Raw genomic sequence first — 24,577 nt, 5'->3', positions numbered from 1 at the left:
TTCCCATTCCATAGCCCAATAATGAAAGTGTCCCTAGAGATTTGGTTCTCTCTTTTCTGAGTTTCAATTCTACTTGTATTTATGCCACAAATTGAAGCTTTCAAGCTAGGCATGGTAGTTCATGCCTATAATTCCAGTGATTGGGGAAGCTGAGGCAGAAGGACTGCAAGTTCAAGCTAGCCTTGGCAACTTAGCAAGACCCTATCTCAAAATAAAAAATAAGAAGGACTGGAGATGTAGCTTGGTGGTAGAACCACCTTTGAGTTCAATCCCCAGTATCACTCCCCAATTTTTTTTCCTTTAAATATTAAGTTTTCATCATTTTAATTATTTAGAAATGTTAGGAAACTGTTTCAGAGAATTCAAAATAAGTAATGTTTAAACAAAAAGATAACTTCAAAACTATCCAGTCTGATAGTTTCTTATCTGTAGACACCTTTATTCAAAGCAAAGGTTCCCCCAGAGCCCCTCCAGGGAAAACAGGAGGGAAACCTGGTTCCTGCTCACTTGCTTCCCTCCCTTCTTGGGCACCTACATGGGGTCTATTCACAAAGCACAGTTTGATAATACTGGTTAGACCACTCTCTCAATCTGTAAACAAAGCTTCCCAGACATGCTAAGTGACTTGCCTGAGAAAGCACAGCATATCAAAGGTAGGATCAGGCTACAATCCAGGTCCCATAACCCAAGAACCTAGTGCTCCTTCCTATGAACTCAACTGGCCTATGGGGCATAAATGGTACATAGGAGCCAAAATGGCTCACATCTTTTTCTGTGCTTCCTCTAGCTGGTATAATTGTGAACACAAAGCAAAAGAATATCACTTTTACTTCTTAAAGGAATGGAGGTTTTGCTAAGGAATCCACCATGGTCCTTCACGATTGTACGAGTTGTAAATGAACCAGGTTAGGAGCCCAACATTGATAATACACCTTAATCTTCTACTTCACTGTTTGTTTATAGATAATTCCTTCCAAAAGAAAAGAAAAAGGTTAGTTTTCATAAGAAAATCCTGATTAGGCATGTAGTAGAGCATATTGGTTTAATCTCCAGCACCACAAAAAAAAAAGAAAAAAAGAAAAGAAAAAAAAGGAAAGAAAGAAAAAAGAGAAAAAATCCTGCCCTGCTGTGTCATCAAAAGAAAAATCACTTCCCATCCCAAAGGACCCACTTGTAGCCTGAGCCCTTCCCCATACTTCCAGTCTAAACGTCCCCCACGAAGTTACCTTTCTGCAGGGCACCCAGCTCTCCAGTCACTGAGGGTGGTATCATACTCCACAGATATAATTCGGAGAGCAGGACAGTCTCTTGCCAACCACGTCTAAGTAAACAGAAAGGTACATAAGAAAATGCCTGCATTTCCAACACTCGGTTACTTCCTAGCAATTGAAATTTATCATTAGAGAACTCTCATAATGGAGTAATTAAAGATGACATTTGAATAAAGTTTGAAGGTGACTATCTTTATCTTTTTATATCTCTGGTCACAAAATGGTATCCATATTTATAGTATAAGGCCAATGAAGGGCGCTGTTGGAGATTATTCTCAATTTAAATCTGCTACAGACAAAAGCTAGGCTTGTTTCTGAAGTCTAGATCCAAATGGTTTTCAAAAGGATTTAGTAGAAAGACTGTATAGCCCAACGGTGAGCATTTGGACCTAAGAATTCAAAAATACAAATGATAGTCACTGGAGATCCTGGATTAATGGTCATCTCCAGACTTCAGTGTCATCAGAGAGAGCAAAACATTCTTTCTACTTGCTAAGTCGTGTGAAAGTGAGTGAGAAGCAGTGGAGCAAAGCCCTGGAAATGACCCCCACACACATGGAGATCATTCCTAGTGGAACTGAGGCTCTTTGGAAGGAATAATATCAAAGAAATGCAAAATAGAGTTACTTACTATTTCTAGTTTTATAATTATTAAGATAAAAAATTGGCTACTACAAATACAATTATGGTTTTATTAATTTTCATATTATGCTTCAGTGAAATTGAATTATTTTGTTCTTGCCTGTATTTTATGTATGGAATATTCCTTCAGAGCCTCAGACTGCATCCTAAATAGAAATTACACAACTTAGGGTCACAAGTCCAGCTGTTAATGTAATAGTCCAAACCGTAAGGGAAAGAAGATCTGCATGGGAAAAATATCCCAATAAAAAGAGAAAAGGAGGGCTGGAATTGTAGGTCAGTGGTAGAGCGCTCTCCTTGCATGTGGAAGGCACTGGGTTCAATCCTTAGCACCACATAAAAATAAAGGTATTGTGTCCATCTACAACTAAAATATATATATATGTGTATATGTATGTATGTATCTATGTATGTATGTGTATGTGTACATATGAGAGAGAGAGAGAGAGAGAGAGAGAGAAGGAAACCAGTCACACCAATGTGGAAACAGAGCATGCTTTAGTGTGGGGACAGAACTGCGACTTCTTTACCTTGGGCCAGCATGTGGTGTACCTGTCTTCATCTTCCAAAGCCTTTTCAATCAGAATCCGTTCACTGTCCTGCTGGCGCCAGGTCTTGAATGCTGCTCCCATAAGGCCATGAATAAAAAGGACATCAGCTTTAATGGGCTGACTAAGAGGGGAGAGAGTTAAAAAAAAAAAAAAAAAAGCAGAATAAATGTATTATTGCTATGGTAAGAAATGACACAGCATTCTCTGTGGATGGTGCTTCAACAGCTTCACATGACATAAAATAAAATTTCATTATATCAAGTTTTATAAGTACAGGGTTGCTGAGGAATGAATCCTAGGAGTTTTGGCAAAAACACAGAGAACATGCTGTCTTATAAATTATATTTATGGGGGCTGGAGATGTGGCTCAAGTGGTAGTGCACTCGCCTACCATGCATGAGGCACTGGGTTCGATTCTCAGCACCACATAAAAATAAAATAAAGATTGAAAAAATGTATGTTATATACATTTTTAAAAATAATAATAATAAATAAATAAATTACATTTATAAGTCATGAGCTGGGGTTGCGGCTCAGTAGTAGACCACTTGCTTAGCTTGCATGAGGCACTGGGTTTGATACCTGGCACCACATAAAACAAATAATAATAATAAATAAATAAAATAAAGATATTGTGTCCATCTATAACTAAAAAAATTTTTTTTAAAAGTATACATTAAAGAGATTTCAAAATTTTATAAAGGAAAATAAATAAATGTTATCAGAAGGAGAGCAAAGATATTTTCTTTGGCTATATTAAAATGTTAAAATTATAGATGGTATGTTAGTTGAAAAATATTTATAGTACATACACAATTATATAACATATACACAAAATATATTATCATGTTATCTGCAAATTGGAATTAACCTGGCAATCCATTTTTTAAATTTAAAAATTTGGAGCTATTTTCTGAGTTGTTTTTTTTTTTCAAAGCACCCTATGAAAATCCAAGACATGTACTTTTTTCATTGCAATCCTTTCTATACTTATTGTCTCAGCAAGGATATAATTGGCAATAGTGACCAGCAATAACTTAAGGAATACAAGGAGTCAAATTTATTATGACTTACTCTTTCCACGCATGTTTTGATACCTAGCACAAACTTTCTCCAGACCCTGGAATTCCAGGCCCAGATTCTCCAATAACGTCTAATGTCCTTCCTATTCAGACTGACTTCTCCAATTCAAATCAGTTATTAACTCAGATCTAAATGAAAATGACTTGAAATGACATTCCAAAGTGTAAGTGCCACACGTTCTAACAGGTGAGCACCTCACTGAAGGTAAGCCCTTTGTGAAAATAATAGTTTTTGTGCTTTTAGACAAACTTCAACTCCTCTGAGGTTATTAAGAACAGCTTTAGTAACTATAGTATTTGACTTACTTATAAAGTATTTAACTTATCTAAATTATGCAGAATTTAAAATTTAAGCCCTCTGACTTTATGTTACCAAAGGGGATAAAGCAACTGTTCTGCTTGCTCACCTCGTCCGGTACTGGGGATGGAGCACGTACACGCCATCCTGGTATCTCTCTTGTACAGTTTCTCTGTCTAGGTTAGCCAGAGTTCTGGCAGCATGTGAGGACTCCATAATGTGGGGAGATTTCAAGGCTTCTGCCATTATGGAAACCCAGCCTGGTGAAAAGAACAGACCTCCTAAATACTGAGGCAAGTCCATCTCAGACTGGAAGGAGAGGTCTCCACCCTGGTATCCGTCCCAACCACTCCAGCTCCATTCTGCCCTAAGAGCCTCTGAGTCCACAGACAACCCCAACCACAGATCCTTTGAGGGATTTAAAAGAAGGAACGAGAGATGCAATAGCCATTTTTTCTGTGTAGAAAATTGCAACAAATGGTGATTACCAAAAGGGGACAAAATACCATGGTGTTTTTCTTTTAGTAAGAATTACTAAAATTCAGTTGGTAAATATTACTTATTTCATTGTCATCAGCAACAATATTAACAGGTTTTCATACAACTAGGAAACTATTAATGAATTTGTTATGTAAATCTTGTAAAATCTAGAGTTTGGAAGAAAAACTGATTTTTTTAAAAGGAGGCAAAACAGAATCAGCACATGGTGAACCATGCCTGTAATCTAAGCAACTCATGAGATGGAGGCAGGAGGACCCCAAGTTCAAGTCTAGCCTGGAAAATTAAGCAAGACCTTTCCTCAAAATAAAAAATAAAAACGGCTGGGGATATAGTTCAGTACAGAGTACCCTTGGGTTGAAACCGTAGTACCACACACACACACAGGCAAACAGAAAAGGCATGGACAGCACTCTGTACACCATGACTACATTTAGTTTTTGGTTTTGTTTTATTTTTAACTCCATAGGGGCTGTGAGTGTAGCTCAGAGATAGAGTATTTTTTCTGCCTAGCATTACTGAGGACCTTGGTTCCAACCCCAGCACCACCAAAAAATTAAAAAATAAACCTTCATGTACATGTATACACACACATACACACAAAAACATATGAAGATCTGCAAAGATACAGTATACCAAACTCATGAACAATAGTAACCTCTTAGAAGAGAGGTGGAGTAAAAGAAGGCTGTGTGCAAAAGGTAGGTTTAATGTTTCTAATATATCAGTTTTCTAAGTACTGATAATGAGAACCCATTTATATATTATTTATACATGAAGGTAAAGAAGAACATGGTCCCTGAGATCAAAAAGACTTGGGCTTAAATCTCTGCTCTTGGCTTATGTGCTGTGGAACCTCAGTCACATTACTTTGCATCGCAGAGTTGAAGGAAGGCTTTAGCTTATGTCTGTGAAATCTTGGGCCTCTGAGCAGGCCAGTGCCGCTCACTAGCTGACAGTTGTTCTATTTCCTGTTCCCACTCTCCATGACAACAGTGTTGAGAATTAGTGTGATGACAGATGAGGAGAAGATAGCATTTAATAATTCAAAAGGAGTTTGAGATCCTATAAGTCTTTAACAGTATTTAAATTTATAATGTCAGAAAATTCCTCTTCAAAAATCTGCCAAAAAATTGATAACAACAGAATATCTGTTTTAAAATTCTATGTATAGAGACATAAGATTATATTATTGGAATGTATAAAATATGGCTTTATTTTTAATGGAGTCACAAGAATTACACAAGAAGTATGGCTCATGTCTTTTTCTATGGCACTTCTCAGTCACAGTGCCAGAGACACTCTTATAAAATATCAACTGCCCCTTAGAAATTTTTTCTTGAAAATTTAGTTTTTAAACTACATAACACTGAATACATTAAATATAAAAATAAAATAAATAAGTAAATAAATAGGGGATGAGTTATTTGCCTAGCATATGCAAGGCCCTAGGCTCAGTGGTAGAGTATTTGCCTAGCATATGCAAGGCCCTAGGTTCAATCCCCAGCACCACCACCCCTCAAAAAAAAGAAAGAATTAAAAGGAGTATTCAATGATGAAAGTCCTGCTTTAATGCAGTTATTAAGTAACTCTCATTATTTCCCAATTCCATTTATATCCTCAAAGTAACCAAGGTTAAGACTTTGGTGGACACCCTTCTAAACTTTTCAAAAATTGCAATCATATGCCAGGCACAGTGGCACACGCCTGTAATCCCAGAAGCTTGGGAGGCTGAGGCAGGACAATTGCAAATTCAAAGCTAGCCTCAACAATTTAGCAAGGTCCTGTCTCAAAAATAAAAAAGTCTGGGAATGTGGCTCAGTGATTAAATGCCCCTGGGTTCAATTCCCAGTACCCCCCCCCCCAAAAGCAATCATAAGCCTGTAACTTATACACATACAATGTCATCCTTTGTAATGAAAGATATAAAAGTTGTATGATTTTATTCTGAAAAATGTATTAAAATGTTTTTGAGTTTTTAAAAATGTATTTATTTGTTCTAATCAGTTATACATGACAGCAGAATGCTTTGATTCATTATACACAAATGGGGCACAATTTTTACTTCCCTGGTTGTACCCAGAGTAGGGTCACACCATTCACGCAATCGGACATGTACCTGGAGTAATGATGTCCATCTCATTCACCAATGTCACTCTCTCTGATGCATTATTTTACCTACATGAAATCATACTATCCCTCCTATTCTGTGGCTGTATTGGTACTTCAGCAATGTCCTGGCATGCTCTGCACATACATAAACTTTATTCTTTGTAACTGCAGCATTCAGTGTGAGTACTGTTGATTATGTAACGGTTGTTCCCAGTGGCAGACATTCAGGTTATTTTCAGTTTTTCCACACCATACAAAAAACTCCAATAAATATTCTTATACAAAATGTTTAAGAACATCCATGGGTTTTTAGACAGGAGTGGATCCAAGAAGCAATATTATTAGGCCAAATGGTATATGCATCCTTCAAGTAAACTCAAAAATAGGATTAAGGCCTTTAAAAAAAGGGCTTCATGCCATGTTAGACTGCCTTGCAGCCTTCCCTTTTCACCTTCTATTGTGTAAGGATGCAGCACCTTGATCTTCGACTTTCTAGTCTCCAGAACCATGAGAAATAAATTTCTGTTCTTTATAAATTTTCTAGCCTCAGGTATTCTATCATAGTAGCAGAAAATGAACTAAGACAACTATTACAAATAATAACAATTATCACAAAGTCTATAACATACTTTAGCAGAGAATGTAAATTACAGTGTCAAGAATCTCACAATAGGGCTGGGGATGTAGCTTAGTTGGTAGAGTGCTTGCCTCACATGCACAAGGCTCTGGTTCAATCCTTAGCACCACCAAAAAAAAAAAAAAAAAAAATCTCACAATAGCCAGAGGCAGTGGTGCACACCTGTCATTCCAAATACTAGGGAGGCTGAGGGAGAAGGCTACAAATTTGAAACCAGCCTTAGAAATTTAGCAAAACCCTGGTTCAAAATTAAAAAAAAAAAAAAAAATGCTGGGGTATAGCTCAGTGGTAAAGCATTCCTTGGTTCAAACCCCAACATAAAAAAAGGAATCCCTGTGCCCAACTGATGGGGAGGGAGGGAGGGAGGAGAGGGAAAGAAGGGCTCTCCCTCCTGTAGAATGCCAAATGCTGAAAAGCACACGGAGAGGACAGCTAGACCTGGAAAATCATCATCTTCTAGTCAAGGTGAAGGCTGACTCAGGCAGAAATTACGAGGAGCAGTATATTTTCCTGGTCTTAAGTTAGCTCCCCATGGATGGGTTATTAGTTGCCAGGGGGGAAATACACTAATTTTCTAAACTACAGTGGCCTCCTTTTGGTTTGATTATTCCTCTTGGTTAACCAAGTCATATTAAAAGTTATATAAACAATTAAACAGTCACCATAGCAAACCTGCTCTCCTGTGACTATGTACATTGATTACCTTAGATATGGATTATCTGCAATCTCAAGAAATTCCTTGTCCTTACCAAAATAACATGTTCTAAGGACCCATAAAGTCTCTTGAAAAAGTAATGTACCACAAGAGGAGGTAATGGGAGCACCAAGGACTGGACAAAAAATACTCAGGGGCTGGGGATGTGGCTCTCGCCTGGCATGCGTGCGGCCCGGGTTCGATCCTCAGCACCACATACAAACAAAGATGTTGTGTCCGCCGAGAACTAAAAAATAAATATTAAAAAATTCTCTCTCTCTCTCTAAAAAAAAAAAATACTCAACATATAATATTGACATTACCTGAGTGGACAATAGTAGAAAAAAGATGCTCATTCAAAGCCATGTTTCCAATGATCCGCATTATATTTCTCTGCACTTTCGGGCAGTCCCTGTGAAGTTGGTACAGCCTCTGAAGCAGCTGCAAGCCTCCACTAGCTTCGATTTTATCACAATGTGTGGGTATCTAGCATAGGAAATTAATGAAAGGTTACTCTATGTTGCACAATTCATTATACAAGATGATACAACAAAATGACAGAGCCAGGTGGCTCCTACTCCAGGACAAAGTGGCAGAAAGATTACTCAAACTTCTGATCTTATTCTTCTGACCTGCTTACTACCTCAAAATCACTGAAACACTCCCAACAAGGCACATCTCACCAGGGCATCTAAAATTCTCATTTTTTTAATTAAAAAAAATTTTAAATTCTAATATTCTTACAGTTATTATGCTTAGCTCTTGTTTGTAACCCTATGACGATGTCATTATACAAAATTGTTTCAATTTATTTTGATGCTCTGGCTTGAAACTATCTTAAAATGATTCACTAATCTTGAGAAATCTGCCACCTTATAACAGGAAATAGTCCTCTGTGCAAGCAGACAGATTTTGCTTTTGCAAATACGATTAACACAAATCATACAGATGTGCACACCTACATACTACTCTCCAAAATGCCCACAGCAATGGAGCTATCCGAAAACTCAGGAGTTGAAAACATGTTTACAGAAAAAGATCAAGTAGCCTGACGTGGTGGAATGTGCCTATAATCCCAGCAATTTGGGAAGCTGAGGTAGAAGGATCACAAGCTGGAGTTCAGCCTCAGCAACTTAAAAGAGACCCTCAGCAACTTAGCAAGATCCTGACTCAAAATAAAATAAATGAATAAATAAAGACTGGCAATTTAGCCTAGTGGTGAAGCACCCCTGGATCAGTGTCTAGTATCAAAACAGAGGAGGGGAGGAGTCATGTAAAAATAAAGGGACTTGAAACTTTAATGGATAAAATAGATAAAAGAGAAAGAAAACCAAAGGAAATGTGTATATATAGGTAAAGTAACAGACCTGACCACGTCATTATAGTCAACAAGAACATTACATGTTTGTTGCTTTATTCTTTTAAAAATTAAACTACCAGTGCTCACTTTGGGAAAATAAACACTGAAATTGGAACCATACAGAGAAGATTAGCATGGCCCGTGAGCAAGAAAGACATGCAAATTCATGAAGCATTCCTTTTTTTTTGGTATCAGTATCAGGGATTGAACTCGGGGGGCACTTGACCACTGAGCCATATCCCCAGCCCCATTTTGTATTTTATTTAGAGACAGAGTCTCACTGAGTTGCTTAGTACCTCGCCATTGCTGAGGCTGGCTTTGAACTCATGATCCTTCTGCCTCAGCCTCCTAAGACACTGGGATTACAAGCATGTGCCACCACATCCAGCTCATTTCATATTTTTACGAACCCAATGATTATGTATAACCATAAAGCTCTAATAATAAAAAAAAGCTTCTTTAAAAATTAAATTAAATTTAACCATAATCATGCCTGTAGGCCCCACTATTTGGGAAGCTGAGGCAAGAGGATTGTTTGAGCTTACAAGTTAAAGACCAGTCTGGGAACATAAAAATATTCCTTATCAAAAATAGAAAACAAAATAACAAAAACTGTGATCATGACAGAAAGGTTCCATAACGCCAAAAAATTTTTAAATCATTGATATATGGGCTGGGGTTGTGGCTCAGTGGTGGAACACTTGCCAGCACCTGTGGGGCACTGGGTTTGATCCTCAGCACCACATAAAAATAAATAAATAAAATAAAGGTATTGTGTCCATCTGCAACTAAAACAAATAAAATCTTTAAAAAAATCATTGATATATGCTACAGTTATAATTCACATGTAAGATCATCTAAGAGTTCCTTCCCCGCCCCCCATATTCTAAGTCTCTGACAGACATTCTAATGGAAATTATATGGTGATATGTGTAAAAAATTAGAGAATGGCAATAGAAGACAGCATAATCAAAGGCAAATGCCACATTTAGACAATGGGTTGCTTGCTTTATACACAATTAAAAATCTTTAGAAATACCTAGCAAAAATATTACATTCATGCACTGGTATTAAATTATGGTTATTAATTCTAAATTAGAATAGGAAAATAAGAAGTATAAAACAAATGAAAAAATTTTAACCTTTTAGAATAAAGGAAGATTATTTCCCTTCAATGAACTAATCTACAAATTTTTTTCAATGTAACCATAAAAACTAAACCACATTTTGAAAATGCAAGTTACCTCTGAATGTTTTACTATAGCTTCTAAACAGAACATTTCCACTGTAGCTGAAGGAACTTCTCCAAAACTTTCAGCATAAGGAAGTCCATTTCCTCCAAAACACCATAAACCACCCTGAAATTAAGATAATTGAAATTTTTACTAAAATGTGACCAATATTTTTTGATTAACAAAAATAAATCTCTGAACTATATACAGTATTAGAAAATTCTAACATGTAAAGAACTCAAGATATTTTGGAAACTTAAAGGAAACTTTATATAAACTTATGTTGCTTATTAGAATAGCAAACACAGGGAATTATCCCAGAAGAGAACAATTTTTGCATCCTTTCCCATTCTTTCCTCTTTGTCCTTTGATTGGAAAATGTGAAGATTAGCAATTAATTCTTTTAGATTAATTTTTTTATTTTAATTAGGTATATATGCAGCAGAATAAATTTTGATTCATTGTATACAATTGTAGCACAACTTTTCATTTCTCTGGTTGTACAAGATGTAGCCTCACACCATATGTCCAGTCATACATGTACTTAGGGTAATGATGTCCATTTCATTCTACTATTTTTCCTGCCCCCATGCCCCTCCCCAACCTTTCCTCTCCTTTGTTCAATTAAAGTTCCTCCATTTTTCCCATGCTCCCCCCTCCCCACCTCACCCCTTTATGGATCAGCATCCACTTATAAGAGAGAACATTCGGTGTTTGTTTTTTGGGGATTGGCTTACTTCGCTTAGCATGATATTCTCCAACTCCATCCATTTACCTGCAAATGCCATAATTCCATTCTCTTTTAATGCTGAGTAATATTTCATTGTTTTTATATACCACAGTTTCTTTATCCATTCATTTATTGAAGGGTATCTAGGTTGCTTCCACAGTTTAGCTATTGTGAATTGATCTGCTATAAACATTGATGTGGCTGTGTTACTAATTCTTTATCAAGTAAGAAAGGCCCAGGACTGATCATAAAGTTCTAGTGTTATCTATTTCAGAACCCAGTAATTCACAGAATATGTTATTGTCCAGGACATGCTAACAAACCTACTGAAAATTTAATAATAAATTTTTTTTAAAAGTAAAAGCATTGGGGCTGGGGATGTGGCTCAAGCGGTAGCGCGCTCGCCTGGCATGTGTGCAGCCCGGGTTCGAACCTCAGCACCACATACAAACAAAGATGTTGTGTCCGCCGAAAACTAAAAAAAATAAATACTGAAAATTCTCTCTGTCTCTCCCTCTCTCACTCTCTCTTTAAAAAAAAAAAAAAAAAGTAAAAGCATTATCAGGAAAATTAAAAATAATGACTATGATGATAATGATCATTGATGTTTTAATTCTTCCCAAGTTCAAATTCAAGTTCATATGGAAAAATAATTAGGATAATTACAAAACAGAAGAGTACTGAGCATTATTCCTAGTAGATATTAAAACATAGAGAAAAAAAATTAAAGGAAAATTTTCAATCTTACCACAGATCAAGGACTGTCCTAATATGCAACACTCTCCTGTAATCAGTGTGAAAAAGACCAACACATGGCATGGAAATAGGCCAAGGGATCAAACAGAATGCTCATAGGAAAAGAAATACAATGCCTTTAAAATATGAAACAATGTTCAACAATGGTCACAACAGTCACATCAACTGAAAAGACACTGAGAAACATTTTCATCCATCAGATAGGTAAGGTTCTAGAGGGGAAGGCACCCTTATCACCCTGCTGCTGATAATATCAATGGCGTAACTTGAGAGAACAACTGGACATCAGCCATCAAAATGACAAGTGCCCATGCCTTTTAACCATTTATCCTGACCAAATACACATGGGCAAAATGAGAGACACAAAGCTTTTTCCCTGAAGCCTTGTTCAGAAGAACAAAAGACTGAAACCAGGCTGGGCTGGGGCTCAGTGGTAGAGCACTTGCCTGGCATGTGTGAGGCATTGGGTTTGATCCTCAGCACCAAAATAAATAGATAAATAAAGGTATCATGTCCATTTACAACTAAAAAAAAATTTAAAAAAATACTGAAAACATCCAATATCCATCAACAGGGGTTCAGTTAAATAAATTATGGTGCAGTTTTAGGTATAAAAATTTTGAGTATCTTCACATATTGATATATACCAATCTCCAAGAAAACCCTATATAGGAAAAAGTATGTTTAGAACAGTGTGTGCCATGTGTTGTTATCATTTATGTAAAAGTGTGTGTGTGTGTGTGTGAGTGAGAGAGAGAGAGAGAGAGAGAGAGAGAGAGAGGGAGGGAGGGAGGATGGGTTACGGTATGAGAGATGGAAGGGATAAAAAGAAGACTTACTGAATCTCTTTTTGAAATCCTTCACCTTGAACTAAGGATCATAACTGTGTGCATACAGACCATGTGCTGACAATTACAAGATAATGCCTTTCAAAAATACCTATAGAGCTGGATGTGGCGGCATACACCAGGAATATTCAGCAGGCTGAGACAGGATGGAAAGTTCAAGACCAGCCTCAGCAACTTAGTGAGACTATGTCTCAAAATAAAATAAAAAGGGCTGGGGGTGTTGTTCAGTGGTACAGTACCCTTAGGTTCAATTCCCAAAACCACTCCCCAAACTCAAAACAAATGCATACATAAAGTCCAATGTTTTCTATAGAAAATAATATCTTTGGCTGGGTGCGGTGGCGCATGCCTATAATCCCAGTGGCTTGGGGAGGCAGGAAGGTCATGAGCTCAAAGCTAGCCTCAGCAATGGCAAGGTGCTGAGCTACTCAGTAAGACCCTATCTCTAAATAAAATACAAAATAGGGCTGGGGATATGGTTCAGTGGTTGAGTATCCCTGAGTTCAATTCCCAGTACCAAAAAAGAAAGAAAAAAAAAATCTTTAAGATTCTGTATTTTCACAATAGCGAAGCTATGGAGCCAACCTAGGTGTCCTTCAACAGATAAATGGATAAAGAAAATGTGGTACATATACACAATGGAATGTGGAGAGAGGAGGATAGGAATAGGAAAGACAGTAAAATAAATCTAACAATTTTCCTATGTACAGATATGAAAACACCTAAGTGAATCCTACCATCGTGTACACTCACAGAATGGTGTCCTAATTAGAATAAGTTATATTCCATGCTTGTATATTATCAAAATGGATTCTACTGTCAAGTACAACTGAAAAGAAACAATTTTTTAAAAATTCTGCATTTTGAGATAGTTAATAATGTTCATGTCTCAGCAAACCAACTAAATGTTCAAAGGAATTTTGGGCCACTTTATAATTTTTATTCATGCCTTCTTCTCCAATATAGTATATGTTTTTTTTCCAAGATTACTTACTTGCAGGTCAAAAAATTCACACTTACTCAATTAAGTAATTGTGAAGAGACTAGCTCATTGAAAGTCATTCTCTTCTCTGACAGAGATAATGGTAAATATTGGATTGGAAGATTTGGGGGGACGGGATTTTTTTTGGGGGGTGCTAGGCATCAACCCAGGCCAGTGAGTCTGCAAGGCAAGTACTCTACCACTGAGTTATACCTCCAGCCACCATAAGGGTGTGTGTGTGTGTGTGTGTGTGTGTGTGTGTGTGTGTTAGTATGTATGTTTTAAAGATTTATCAACACATTCTAGCATGTCCACAGTCCTGAGTTCAATTCCCAGAAACACAGGGAAAATAAAAAGATTTACCACTACAACCTGACTTCCCCAAACCTTTCTTCCCACTTTGTACACTAAAATCACCTGACCACTTTCTACACTAAATACCCCCAAGGAAATAAAGGAGCCAAGGTAAAGAAAAACATGCAAGATTTTAGTTTTTCTTGATCATTTCTGTGGCATGAAATAACAGTGCAATTCAATTCCACTGTTGCTGTTGGCAAACTGGTAAGCTGGCAGGTTGTGTGGCAGTAAGCATGGGCAAAAGGGAGGAATGTAGAGGTGCTCGGTCCTGGGATGGCTATGTGGACTGCATTCTAACTCCTAACATGAAAACACACATACAACTGCTACTTTATCACTGGATTAAAATATAACAGGAGTAAATAAATTTGTAAAGATTTAAGAAATGCTGTATCAAATTCTAGATGCAACCAAAAAAAGTGAATTAAGGATTAAAGAAATGCATAGGAAAAGCTGAAGAGTGAATGTTCACAATGAAGGGTAAGGTATAAAAATTTAAAAACAGCTTACTAAAGTATAAGAGAAAACATCAACCAAGTAGGTACTAAAGCACTTATATCTATATTATATATTAATCATAGGTATGTCCAAGTACTTTATGTAGAAATTTTAAAAATTATGATCCTCAAAATGAGTCTCAATGTCACTTTGATTTAACAGGGTATTTTTCACTTGTCAACAAGTTTTTAACAGCAGAATGATTTAATACATTAAATGGAGGTCTTCTTACCACATAATCTAAGTTCCAGTTAAGCATAATCTTTAGGATTACTTTTATTTTTGTCTTTGTCATGTAAAAGTACTTTGATTAATAATGGAAATATCACACTTATTATTTATTTAAGCTACATATAATTCTGGGCATGATCTAGCTCTTTTAGCAATATTATGGCTCTTTATTTGATGTATACTTATGAGGAAATATTATGTGTGAAATTCTGTACTTGGTACTGGGGAGATTACTGACTACTGGGAGAGAATTAAATAAATAAGCAAGCAAATGAAAATATAAATAAAGAATGGGAAACATGCTATGAAGGGCACTATAAGCAATGGACATTTGAGATACGAGGAAGGTCTCGGAAGAGCTTCCTTGCTGAATCTGCAGGCTGACAGGGAGGCAGCATGTGACATGTACCCAGAGGCATGGGGTTCCAGACAGAGAGAGCACAGGGAGCTACACAGTCAGCAAGTTCAAGGAATGGAGAGGAAGCCAGGTGGCAGAAGCACAGTGAGCACAAGGGAGAGTGGGAAGAACAGATCAGAAGGCAGTGAAGACATAAAGCTCAAGCCAGCCAAGGCGAAGGCAGTTGAGAGGTATGACAGTTGAGAGGCAGTTGAGAGGTATGTCTACACTCCTAGGAAAAAAGCACTTCGAAATGAGCAGATTCACCCATAGCCAGAGTCAGGGCTGGGGGTTATGAGGATGACAGTTCATTCCTTGAACTGCACAGGTTGCATGCAGGAACTTGGAAAAGCAAGGAAGCCTGCCCATCTATCTGAAAGCAAGCTCACAGCCTCCCATTTGCATAAACATTTATGTCTTTATGCAGGTTTCCACATTCTCCGGCATTCAAGAAATCTCCATCCATAGCATCATATCACTTAGCTTCCCCACTTCTTGGTATTTTCCCCAAAGATCTAAAGTCAGCATAGCAATACAGCCACCTCAATACTTACTGCAGCACAATTCACAATAGCTAAATTATGGAATCAACCCAGGTGCCCACCAATAGACGAATGAATGCATTAAGTGAATGAACGCACCAATAGATGAATGAATGCATTAAACTGTAAGTCAGCAAAGGAAACAATCAAGAGAGAGCCTACAGAATGAGGGAAAATCTTTGCCACCTACCCCTCAGATAAAGCATTAATCTCCAGGATATAAAGAACTCAAAAAACTTACCACCAAAACAATTAATAACCCAATCAATAAATGGGCAAAGGAACTGAACAGAGACACTTCACAAAAGATGAAATATGATCACTCAATAAATATATAAAAAATGTTCAACGTCTCTAGCAATTAGAGAAATGAAATCAAAACTACTCTAAGATTTCATCTCACTCCAGTCAGAATGGCAATTATAAGGAATACAAGTAATAAAAAATATCAGTGAGGATGTGGGGAAAAGGTACACTCATATGTTGCTGGTGGGACTGAAAATTGGTGCCCAAAGGACTTAAAGTCAGCATATTACAATGATGTGGTCACATTAATGTTTACAGCAATTCAATTCACTATAGCTAAGCTATGGAAGTAACCTAAGAGCCTTCAACAGATAAATGGATAAAGAAAATGTGGTATATATACACAGTGGAATATTACTCAGCTATAAAGAAGAATGAAATTATGGCATGTGCCAGTAAATGAATGGAGTTGGAGAATATCATGCTAAGTGAAATAAGCCAATCTCAAAAACCCAAAGCCCAAATGTTCTCTCTGACATGCAGATACTAACACACAATAATAGGGAGGGGGAGAACAAAAGTTCATTGGATTAGACAAAGGGGAATGAAGGGATGGGTCAGGGGTTGGGAATAGGAAAAAGAGTAGAATGAATCAGACATAACTTTCCTATGCTCATATATGAATACACAACCAGTGTAACTCCACATTATGCTCAATCACAAAAATGGGATCCTAATTAGAATAAATTATACTCCATGTATATATAATACATCAAAATACACTCTACTGTAATGTATATCTAAAAAGAATTAAAGAAAACATTGCCAACAAAAAAAAATTGTGATGTATATACATAATGGAGTTCAACTCAACCATAAAGAAGAATGAAACTATGGCATTTGCCAGCAAAGAGATGGAAATGGAGAATATCATGTTAAGTGAAACAAGCCAAACTCAGAAACTCAAAGGTCAAATGTTTTCTCTTATAAGACTAAGACTAAGCTAATTTCATAGAGATTCTAGGAAGTTACAGGGGTTAACTTCCTGTAAAGCTACTTACACCTACCCCAGGCCACAGGTCCTCTTCCAGTTCCACGTCCCCTCCCCTCCACCTACTTTCCCTCCCTCTGTCCTGGCTCCTTCCTCCTCTGTAGAGGACTCTAGACACCAGACCCTTAGTTCATGAGGGTTCTGTATGGTGCAGGGAGGGGTCAAACAGTCAGGTGTCCCTTACTGTACACACAGAACAGGTATTCTTCATATATATTTATATATATGAAGCATACCTGTTTGTAGGGCATGATGTAACACGTGGGGCATGTTGCATCAGAAAAGAGGAAACCTAACTTGCTGCCCACTTCCCGGTCCTGGGGCCACGTGTGGCTAAGATGGCGCCTGGCAATCAGCCAAGAAGCGGTGCTGTGGGTGGTGACCGAAAAATCAGATGACCTCTAGGATAGGCTCAGAACCCTTCCGCCCCTGTCTCCCATTACGGCCTGTAGGATGGGTGTACATGAACTCTCCCCACCCTGCTGACCTTTATCCTGATTGGGCCCTGTAATTATATTAGTTGTGTGGGTTTTCTCAATAAACGAGATCCTGCTTTGACTGGTCTCCCTGCCCGTCTGATAGTTCTCCGGTGAGGGAGGGCTGGGTGCCGGCGGCCAGTCGACCTTTGCCTTTCTTGGCTAGTCCTGGTCGGGCGTGCTTTCCCCATCTCTCCCACAGGACAGGAAGAAACAGGGGGCTAAAAACCCCAACATCTGTTCTGTGTGTACAGTAAGGGACCTGACTGATAATTCTGGACCACAAGATTTTAGCTCGACCATTCTTACACCAAGCCCCTAAAAGCCTTGTGATGGGAAACCCTCTTGATGTACCCTATCCACTGTTCTCCAGACTCCAGACAGATCGGGGTTGTGGCTCAGTGGTGGAGCGCTAGCTAGCATGTGCCAGGTGCTGGTTTGATCCTCAGCACCACATAAAAATAAACAAATAAAATAAAGGTATTGTGTCCAACCACAACTAAAAATAAATAAATAAACCTCCATTCATAATGGCTATGCTTCTGGTCCCCAGTTGTTCCTTCAGGCACCTAAGGTCCTCTTAGGGAGACTGTACACGGGGACAAGGTGACTGACTCCAAGCATCCAGACGGCAACCTAGACTCTGACTTCAATAAACCACAGGTGTGACTCTGTCAGCAGTAGAAAGCACAGATATTTTCATATCACATCACATTTGTCACAGCCATCTGATAAGGTCATTATAACTTATTATTCCTTTGAATGTCAATTATCAGACAGAGAAGTTGCATTTTCTCATACTGATGATCCAGAATCTACACTGCTTTTCAGAATTCCCTAGTAATAACTATTTAAGATCAATACATGAGCATATTAGTCTATATTTTCATGATCTTATTCAGCTAAGCATAAAAGCATTCACACTGATATACAATTAAAACGTAAAATTTACATATTAAATTGAGACATATAAAGCTTCCACTTTCCCCAGCTCCTTCCACTGAAAGGGTCTAAAAGCAACATTATCAGCAATGAGCTTATCTACCCCAGAGCTTGGCTTCTAAATTCAACCAGACCTAAAATGAACTAGAATTTCTTTAAGAATAAATTGATCCCAGTACCACAGCAAGAAATGTTTAAAATGATCCAAAAAATAAGGAGTACTCCAAAAATAACACAATTATTCCAAAAGACATGGAGCCAACCTGAAAGGGCTCCTCCCACAGCCAAATATGGGATATTCTAAATATCATCATCTCTAGCAAATCAATATAATAATGTATGAGCCTATAAGGATAAGAAAGTAAGAATGCAAAAAAAATGGAGGAATGAATAAGGAGGGAAAGCTTTTCCTTACGTAGAATACTAACTTGTGAGTAAGAAATAATCCAAATGGAGAAAAAGAACTATTTTGTTTTCCCCATACAAGGGTGATACTAAGACCATGGGCTGGAAGTTTGAAGCACAGAAAAATCTCATCGTCTCAAAGTATCTCCTTTCTCTACAGATCTCATATTCATTACAAATGTAAAAACATTAACATCAAAGCAGAGAAACCTGGCAGATGTCACTTTAACCAACTGGACAAAGTTAACATGTGCAACAGGGGGAGGAACTGGCATCACAGACTTCTGAATGTGATGCACTGAGGAGGATACAAAACCACCAGGGTCATATCCCTGTAATAAATGCACATCTGAACCTAATCATAGAGAAGTGTAAGACACTAGACTGAAGGGCGTTCTATAAACCACTCCTCAAAGACAGGGATAAGATGGAAATTAATGCTGAAGAAATTTCCCAGATACGCGACTAAAGAGACAAGATCAAAACATGCAATGCTTAATCTTAGTCTAGCTCTTGGATCATATTGTTATTTTTTAATACCTTTATTTATTTATTTATTTATTTATTTATTTATTTTTATTAATGTGGTGCTGGGGGTCAAACCCAGTGCCTCATGCATGCTAAGCAAACATTCTATCACTGAGCCATAACCCCAGCCCTGGATCATATTCTTTTTTTTTTTTTTAACATTTAGTTTTCAGTTGTAGGTAGACACACATATCTTTATTTCATTTTTATGTGGTGCTTAGGATTGAACCCAGTGCCTCATGTGTGCTAGGCAAGTGTGATACCACTGCATAGTATTAGCACCAAGACAGGCCAGTAGACCAATGGTACAGAATAGAGGACACAGAGACTAACCCACAAAATTACAATTATCTTATATTAAACAAAGGTGCCAAAAACATGCACTGGAGAAAAGATAGCACCTTCAACAAATGATGCTGGGAAAACTGGAAATCCATATGCAACAAAATGAAATTGAACCCCTATCTCTCACCATGCACAAAACTTAACTGAAAATGGATCAAGGACCTAGGAATTAAACCAGAGACTCTGCATCTAATAGAAGAAAAAGTAGGCCCTAATCTTCATCATGTGGGATTAAGCCCAACTTCCTTAATAAGACTCCTATTGCATAAGAATTAAAAATAAGAATCAATAAATGGGATGGATTCAAACTAAAAAGTTTTTTCTCAGCAAAAGAAACAATCTGTGAGATGAACAGAGAGTCTACATCCTGGGAGCAAATTTTTACCCCTCATACATTGGATAGAGCACTAATCTCTAGGGTATATAAAGAACTCAAGAAGCTAAGCACCAAAAAAACAAATAACCCAATCAATAAATGGGCCAAGGACTGGAACAGACACTTCTCAGAAGAGGATATAAAATCAATCAACAAATATATGAAAAAATGCTCATCTCTAGCAATCAGAGAAATGCAAATCAAAACTACTCTAAGATATCATCTCACTCCAGTCAGAATAGCAGCTATTATGAAGACAAACAACAACAACTGTTGGTAAGGATGTAGGGAAAAAGGTACACTCATACATTGCTGGTGGGATTGCAAATTTGGTGCAGCCAATTTGGAAAGCAGTATGGAGATTCCTTGGAAATCTGGGAATGGAATCACCATTTGACCCAGCTGTTCCTCTTCTCAGACTATATCCAAAGGACTTAAACAAGCATACTACAGGGACACAGCCACATCAATGTTTACAGCACCACAATTCACAATAGCTAAACTGTGGGGTCAACCTAGATGGCCTTCAGTGGATGAATGCATAAAAAAATTGTGGCATTTATACACAATGGAATATTACACAGCATTAAAAAAGAACAAAATCATGGCATTTGCAGGTAAATGGATGCATTGGAGAAGATAATACTAAGTGAAGTCAGCTAATCCCCCAAAAACAAATGCCGAATGTTTTCTCTGATATAAGGGGGGTGACTCACAGTGGGGTAGGGAGGGAGAGTATGGAAGGATTAGATTAATTCTAGATAGGAAGAGGTGTGGGAGGGAAAGGAAGGGGGAAGGGGATTAGCAAGGATGGTGGAATGTGATGGTCATCATTATACAAAGTACATGTATGAAGACTTGAATTGGGTGTCAACAAACCTTATATACAAACAGAGATAAGAAAAATTGTAGTATATATGTGTATTGAGAATTGTAATGCAAAAAAAGTACATGTATAATGGCATAAATTGACATGAACATACTTTATATACAGAGATATGAAAAATTGTGCTCTATATGTGTAATAAAGATTGTAATGCATTCCACTGTTGTCATGTATTTTTAAAAAATAATAAAATCAGTTAAAAAAATGGTCATATGAGGGCTGGGGCTGGGGCTCAGTGGTAGAGCGCTCATCTCTCATGTGTAAGGTCCAGGGTTCGATCCTCAGCACCACATAAATAAAAGTATTGTGTCCACCTACAACTAAAAAAATAATTTAAAAAAAAGTCATATGAATTACTTTTTCAGACATCAGTCTGCTAGTGAAAAATCTTTAAAATGAGCCAAATGAGATGGGTAGGGGAAGGGGATAGAAAAGGGGCTGAAGCTATAACTTTTGGGTAAAGTGGCACGGTGGCATTAAAGCACTTTCTCTTTTCACTTGGAAAATGTTGGGAAATGTAAAAACAGAATCTTATAAAAGGTAGAGGAATACTAAACACACAGTAACCAGGTGAGGAATCAGGTCTGGCATGGGAATGTAGCAGAGGGGCTACAGCAGAGCACAGCAAACCCAAGTCCCCATCATGACCCTGTCTAAAAATAGCCTGGACATGGCCATGCCCAAACTATCAAGTGTTAAACAGGGCCTGCCAAAATTTTCCCTGGCTTCCAGATGAAAAGGAGAGCCTGAGAATAAAAAGGGAAACATAGATTTAGGTAAGAAACTACTGAGAATAACAGGCCCATTCTTGAGCACAAATAACAAAAGAAAAAAATGCATAAATCTAACTTCTTCAAAATTTAAAATGTTGAGCTGGTTATGGTGGCACCTGCCTATAGTTCCAGCTACTCAAGGGAATGAGACAGGAGAATTACAAGTTCAAGGCCAGACTGGGCAACTTAATGAGACCCTGATTTAAAAAAAAAAAAAAACAAAACAAAAAAAAAACAAAAAACTTGTACATGAATGTTGATATTGGGAAATAATAAAAAATAAACATTTGGTCTCTGCCCTGGTTCCTGAGAGACAGCTCCTAAAACTCTTGGAATCTCCAGAGTGAGAAGAGTACCTTTGTATGCTAATGAGATGACTGGTGGCTATGGTCCCCATGTAGCTTCAGGAAGGGGCTAGTAACCAAAAAGACCCAGGTAGCATTAGAGGGTTGGGAGTTTCAGCAGCCAAACCCCAAACCTTTGGGAGAGAGAGGGGCTTAAAGATTGGGCCCATCACCTGCAGCCAATCATGTTGTCAATTGTGCCAATATAATGAGCCTCCAGAAATCCCCAAAAGGACAGGGTTCAGAACATGTGGCGCTTCCTGAGGGGTGTGCAGAAGGCATGGATACTCTGTGCTCCTTCCCACCCCTTGCCTTGGCATCCCTTCCATCTGACTATTCTCTTGTGTCCTTTATAATAAATTGGTGAGTATAAGTGTTCATGTTCTATAACCATCCTAGCAAATTAATCAGACCTGAAGGAAGAGTTCATGGGAACCCAATGTCTAAAGAGTCAATCAGAAGTGCAGGTAACAACCTGCAGCTTGTGGTTGGCATCTGAGGTAAGGGCAGTCTCAGGGAAGAGCTCTCAACCTATGGGTTTAATGCTATCTCCAGGCAGACAGTATCAAAACTGAGTTGAATTAGAGGACCCCAACAGAGTGGTGTGTAGGCAAAAGGTCACACATGAGGTGATTCCATTACATGAAATACAATAGGCAAATCACAGATGGAAGAGATCAGTGGTTATAGGGTGAGGAGGAAGGGAGTGGAGAGTGAATGTTGATGGGTACTGGCCTTCTTCCTCAGATGGTTATAACATGCTGGATTAAATTATGATGACTGCACAACTCCATGAGTATAGTAAAATCCAATGAATTGTGTATTTTAAAAGGATTGTATGGATGGGCATGGTGTAGTACACTTAAAATCCCAGTAACATGGGAGGCTGAGGCAGGAGGATTGCAAATTTAAGGTAACCTTAGAAATGTAAGAAAACCCTAAGCAATCTAGCACAAGCCTGTCCCAAAATAAAAATAAAAACGGGCTGGGGATATAGCTCAATGGGTTCAATTCCCAGAACCAAAGAAATAAAAATACCTCTGGGTTCAATTCACAGAACCAAATAAATAAACAAATAGATAATTTATGGTATGTGAATTATATCTCAATAAAACTGTTATTTAAAAAAAAAAAAACTGGTTCAGGGCTGGGGGATATAGGCTCAGTTGGTAGAGTGCTTGCCTCATATGTACAAGGTCCTGGGTTCAATCCCCAGCACCACAAAAAAAAAAAAAAAAAAAAAAAAAAACACTAGTTCAAGAGGAAATATCATCATGATTTAAGGCCTTTTAAGAAAAAGGTCATTGCTCTGCCCTGTTACTTGGCTTTCTGAGGCCCCAGTCTACCTGCTTTACAACCCTCATGTACAACCATGCAAGATGTCCTTCTAGTGATGGGTTCTATACTCTACCTTCCACTAAGAAGAACCAGATCTCCTTGAAAAAGTAGCCCATACGTGTTACAGGGTAGGGAGGAGCGAGAGAGCCAGGGACAGCTTACTGTCAGAAAACAAAGGTACTTTCACAGGCACCTCATGAATGGAATTAAAAGGTTAAGGAGATCAGCCCAAGGAAGGGCTGTCATGACCAGGCAATGGTATCTTGAGCATAAAAAATAACACTGGGTAGAATTCACTGGAGTGATTCTAGACCTGGCCCCAAAGGGGAAATTACACAAAGTATACTAGACTACATATTGATGCGTCCCTAATTTTTCATAAAAGGGAAAATGAGAAAAAGATAAAGTCAATCCACTGAAAGAATATAGAATATTATGATTTGTTTTACTGATAAAGCAAATTGGCCTCTTTGAGTAGATTACATCATTATTAGAGTAATAGTGATGGCTATTTATTTTTCTCCTAGAGATGTAAGATTTTATTTAAAAAATACTGAGATGAGAACACAAGAAGACTGGGATTCAGCGACAGCCTCAGACGGGCCTGAAGTAGGAGGCTGTTTAGGACGCCACATCCAGGACACCCTCCTTGGACATACAAGGAAGACGACCGTGGGATTGTGCTGGGAGGTTTCGTGCTGGTTGTGGATCTAGTGAATGGCCCACAGCTGAAACATTAGGAGCACAAGAAGCAGAGGGGGACAACATGAAAATCTGCATCAGGGTGACTTTTCCATCTCCAGGGGAGTTGGGTGCCCCTGGAAGTACTGTGAGAGCTCTGACCTGACTGACCGTCAGCGAAGCTCTGTTCTCTTCCCTGTGTCAGACTCTCCTTGGGTTTTCACATCCTTGCCGCTACGACTTTATGTCTTGTAATCGCCTCCTGGCATCCTCCTACCAATCTCAGCTCTATCCCTAGGAGCAGCCACACTGGCAGACAAGGGTCCACTGTCATCAGCACAAAACATACATAGCTTGAATTTAACATACAATGGGAAACCACTAGAGGACTTACACGGGGGCATGATAGAATCTGTTTTTTTTTATTTTTTTCTGGTGCTAGAGATCAAACCCAGGGTCTGACCCATG

The 24,577-nt window shown here is 38.1% G+C and overlaps 1 protein-coding gene and 1 pseudogene across 3 annotated transcripts in view; one reads left to right on the top strand and one right to left on the bottom strand.

Annotated features, from left to right (window-relative positions):
- Serac1 (serine active site containing 1) overlaps window positions 1-24,577 on the bottom strand; it is a 62,171-nt gene that overhangs the window by 12,080 nt on the left and 25,514 nt on the right. For all 3 annotated transcript variants that reach the window (XM_076859404.2, XM_076859405.2, XM_076859406.2), the window contains 5 exons: window positions 10,390-10,503; window positions 8,109-8,271; window positions 3,954-4,104; window positions 2,444-2,585; window positions 1,227-1,321 (listed from right to left, as the gene is read on the bottom strand). In XM_076859404.2, coding sequence (XP_076715519.2) covers window positions 1,227-1,321; window positions 2,444-2,585; window positions 3,954-4,104; window positions 8,109-8,271; window positions 10,390-10,503 — 665 coding nt within the window. The remainder of the gene's footprint in view (window positions 1-1,226; window positions 1,322-2,443; window positions 2,586-3,953; window positions 4,105-8,108; window positions 8,272-10,389; window positions 10,504-24,577) is intronic.
- LOC143402726 (U6 spliceosomal RNA) lies at window positions 9,231-9,331 on the top strand (annotated as a pseudogene).

Source organism: Callospermophilus lateralis, chromosome 6 (assembly GCF_048772815.1).
Source record: "Callospermophilus lateralis isolate mCalLat2 chromosome 6, mCalLat2.hap1, whole genome shotgun sequence".
Lineage (NCBI taxonomy): Eukaryota > Metazoa > Chordata > Mammalia > Rodentia > Sciuridae > Callospermophilus > Callospermophilus lateralis.
This window is presented reverse-complemented; position numbering and strand designations above follow the sequence as displayed.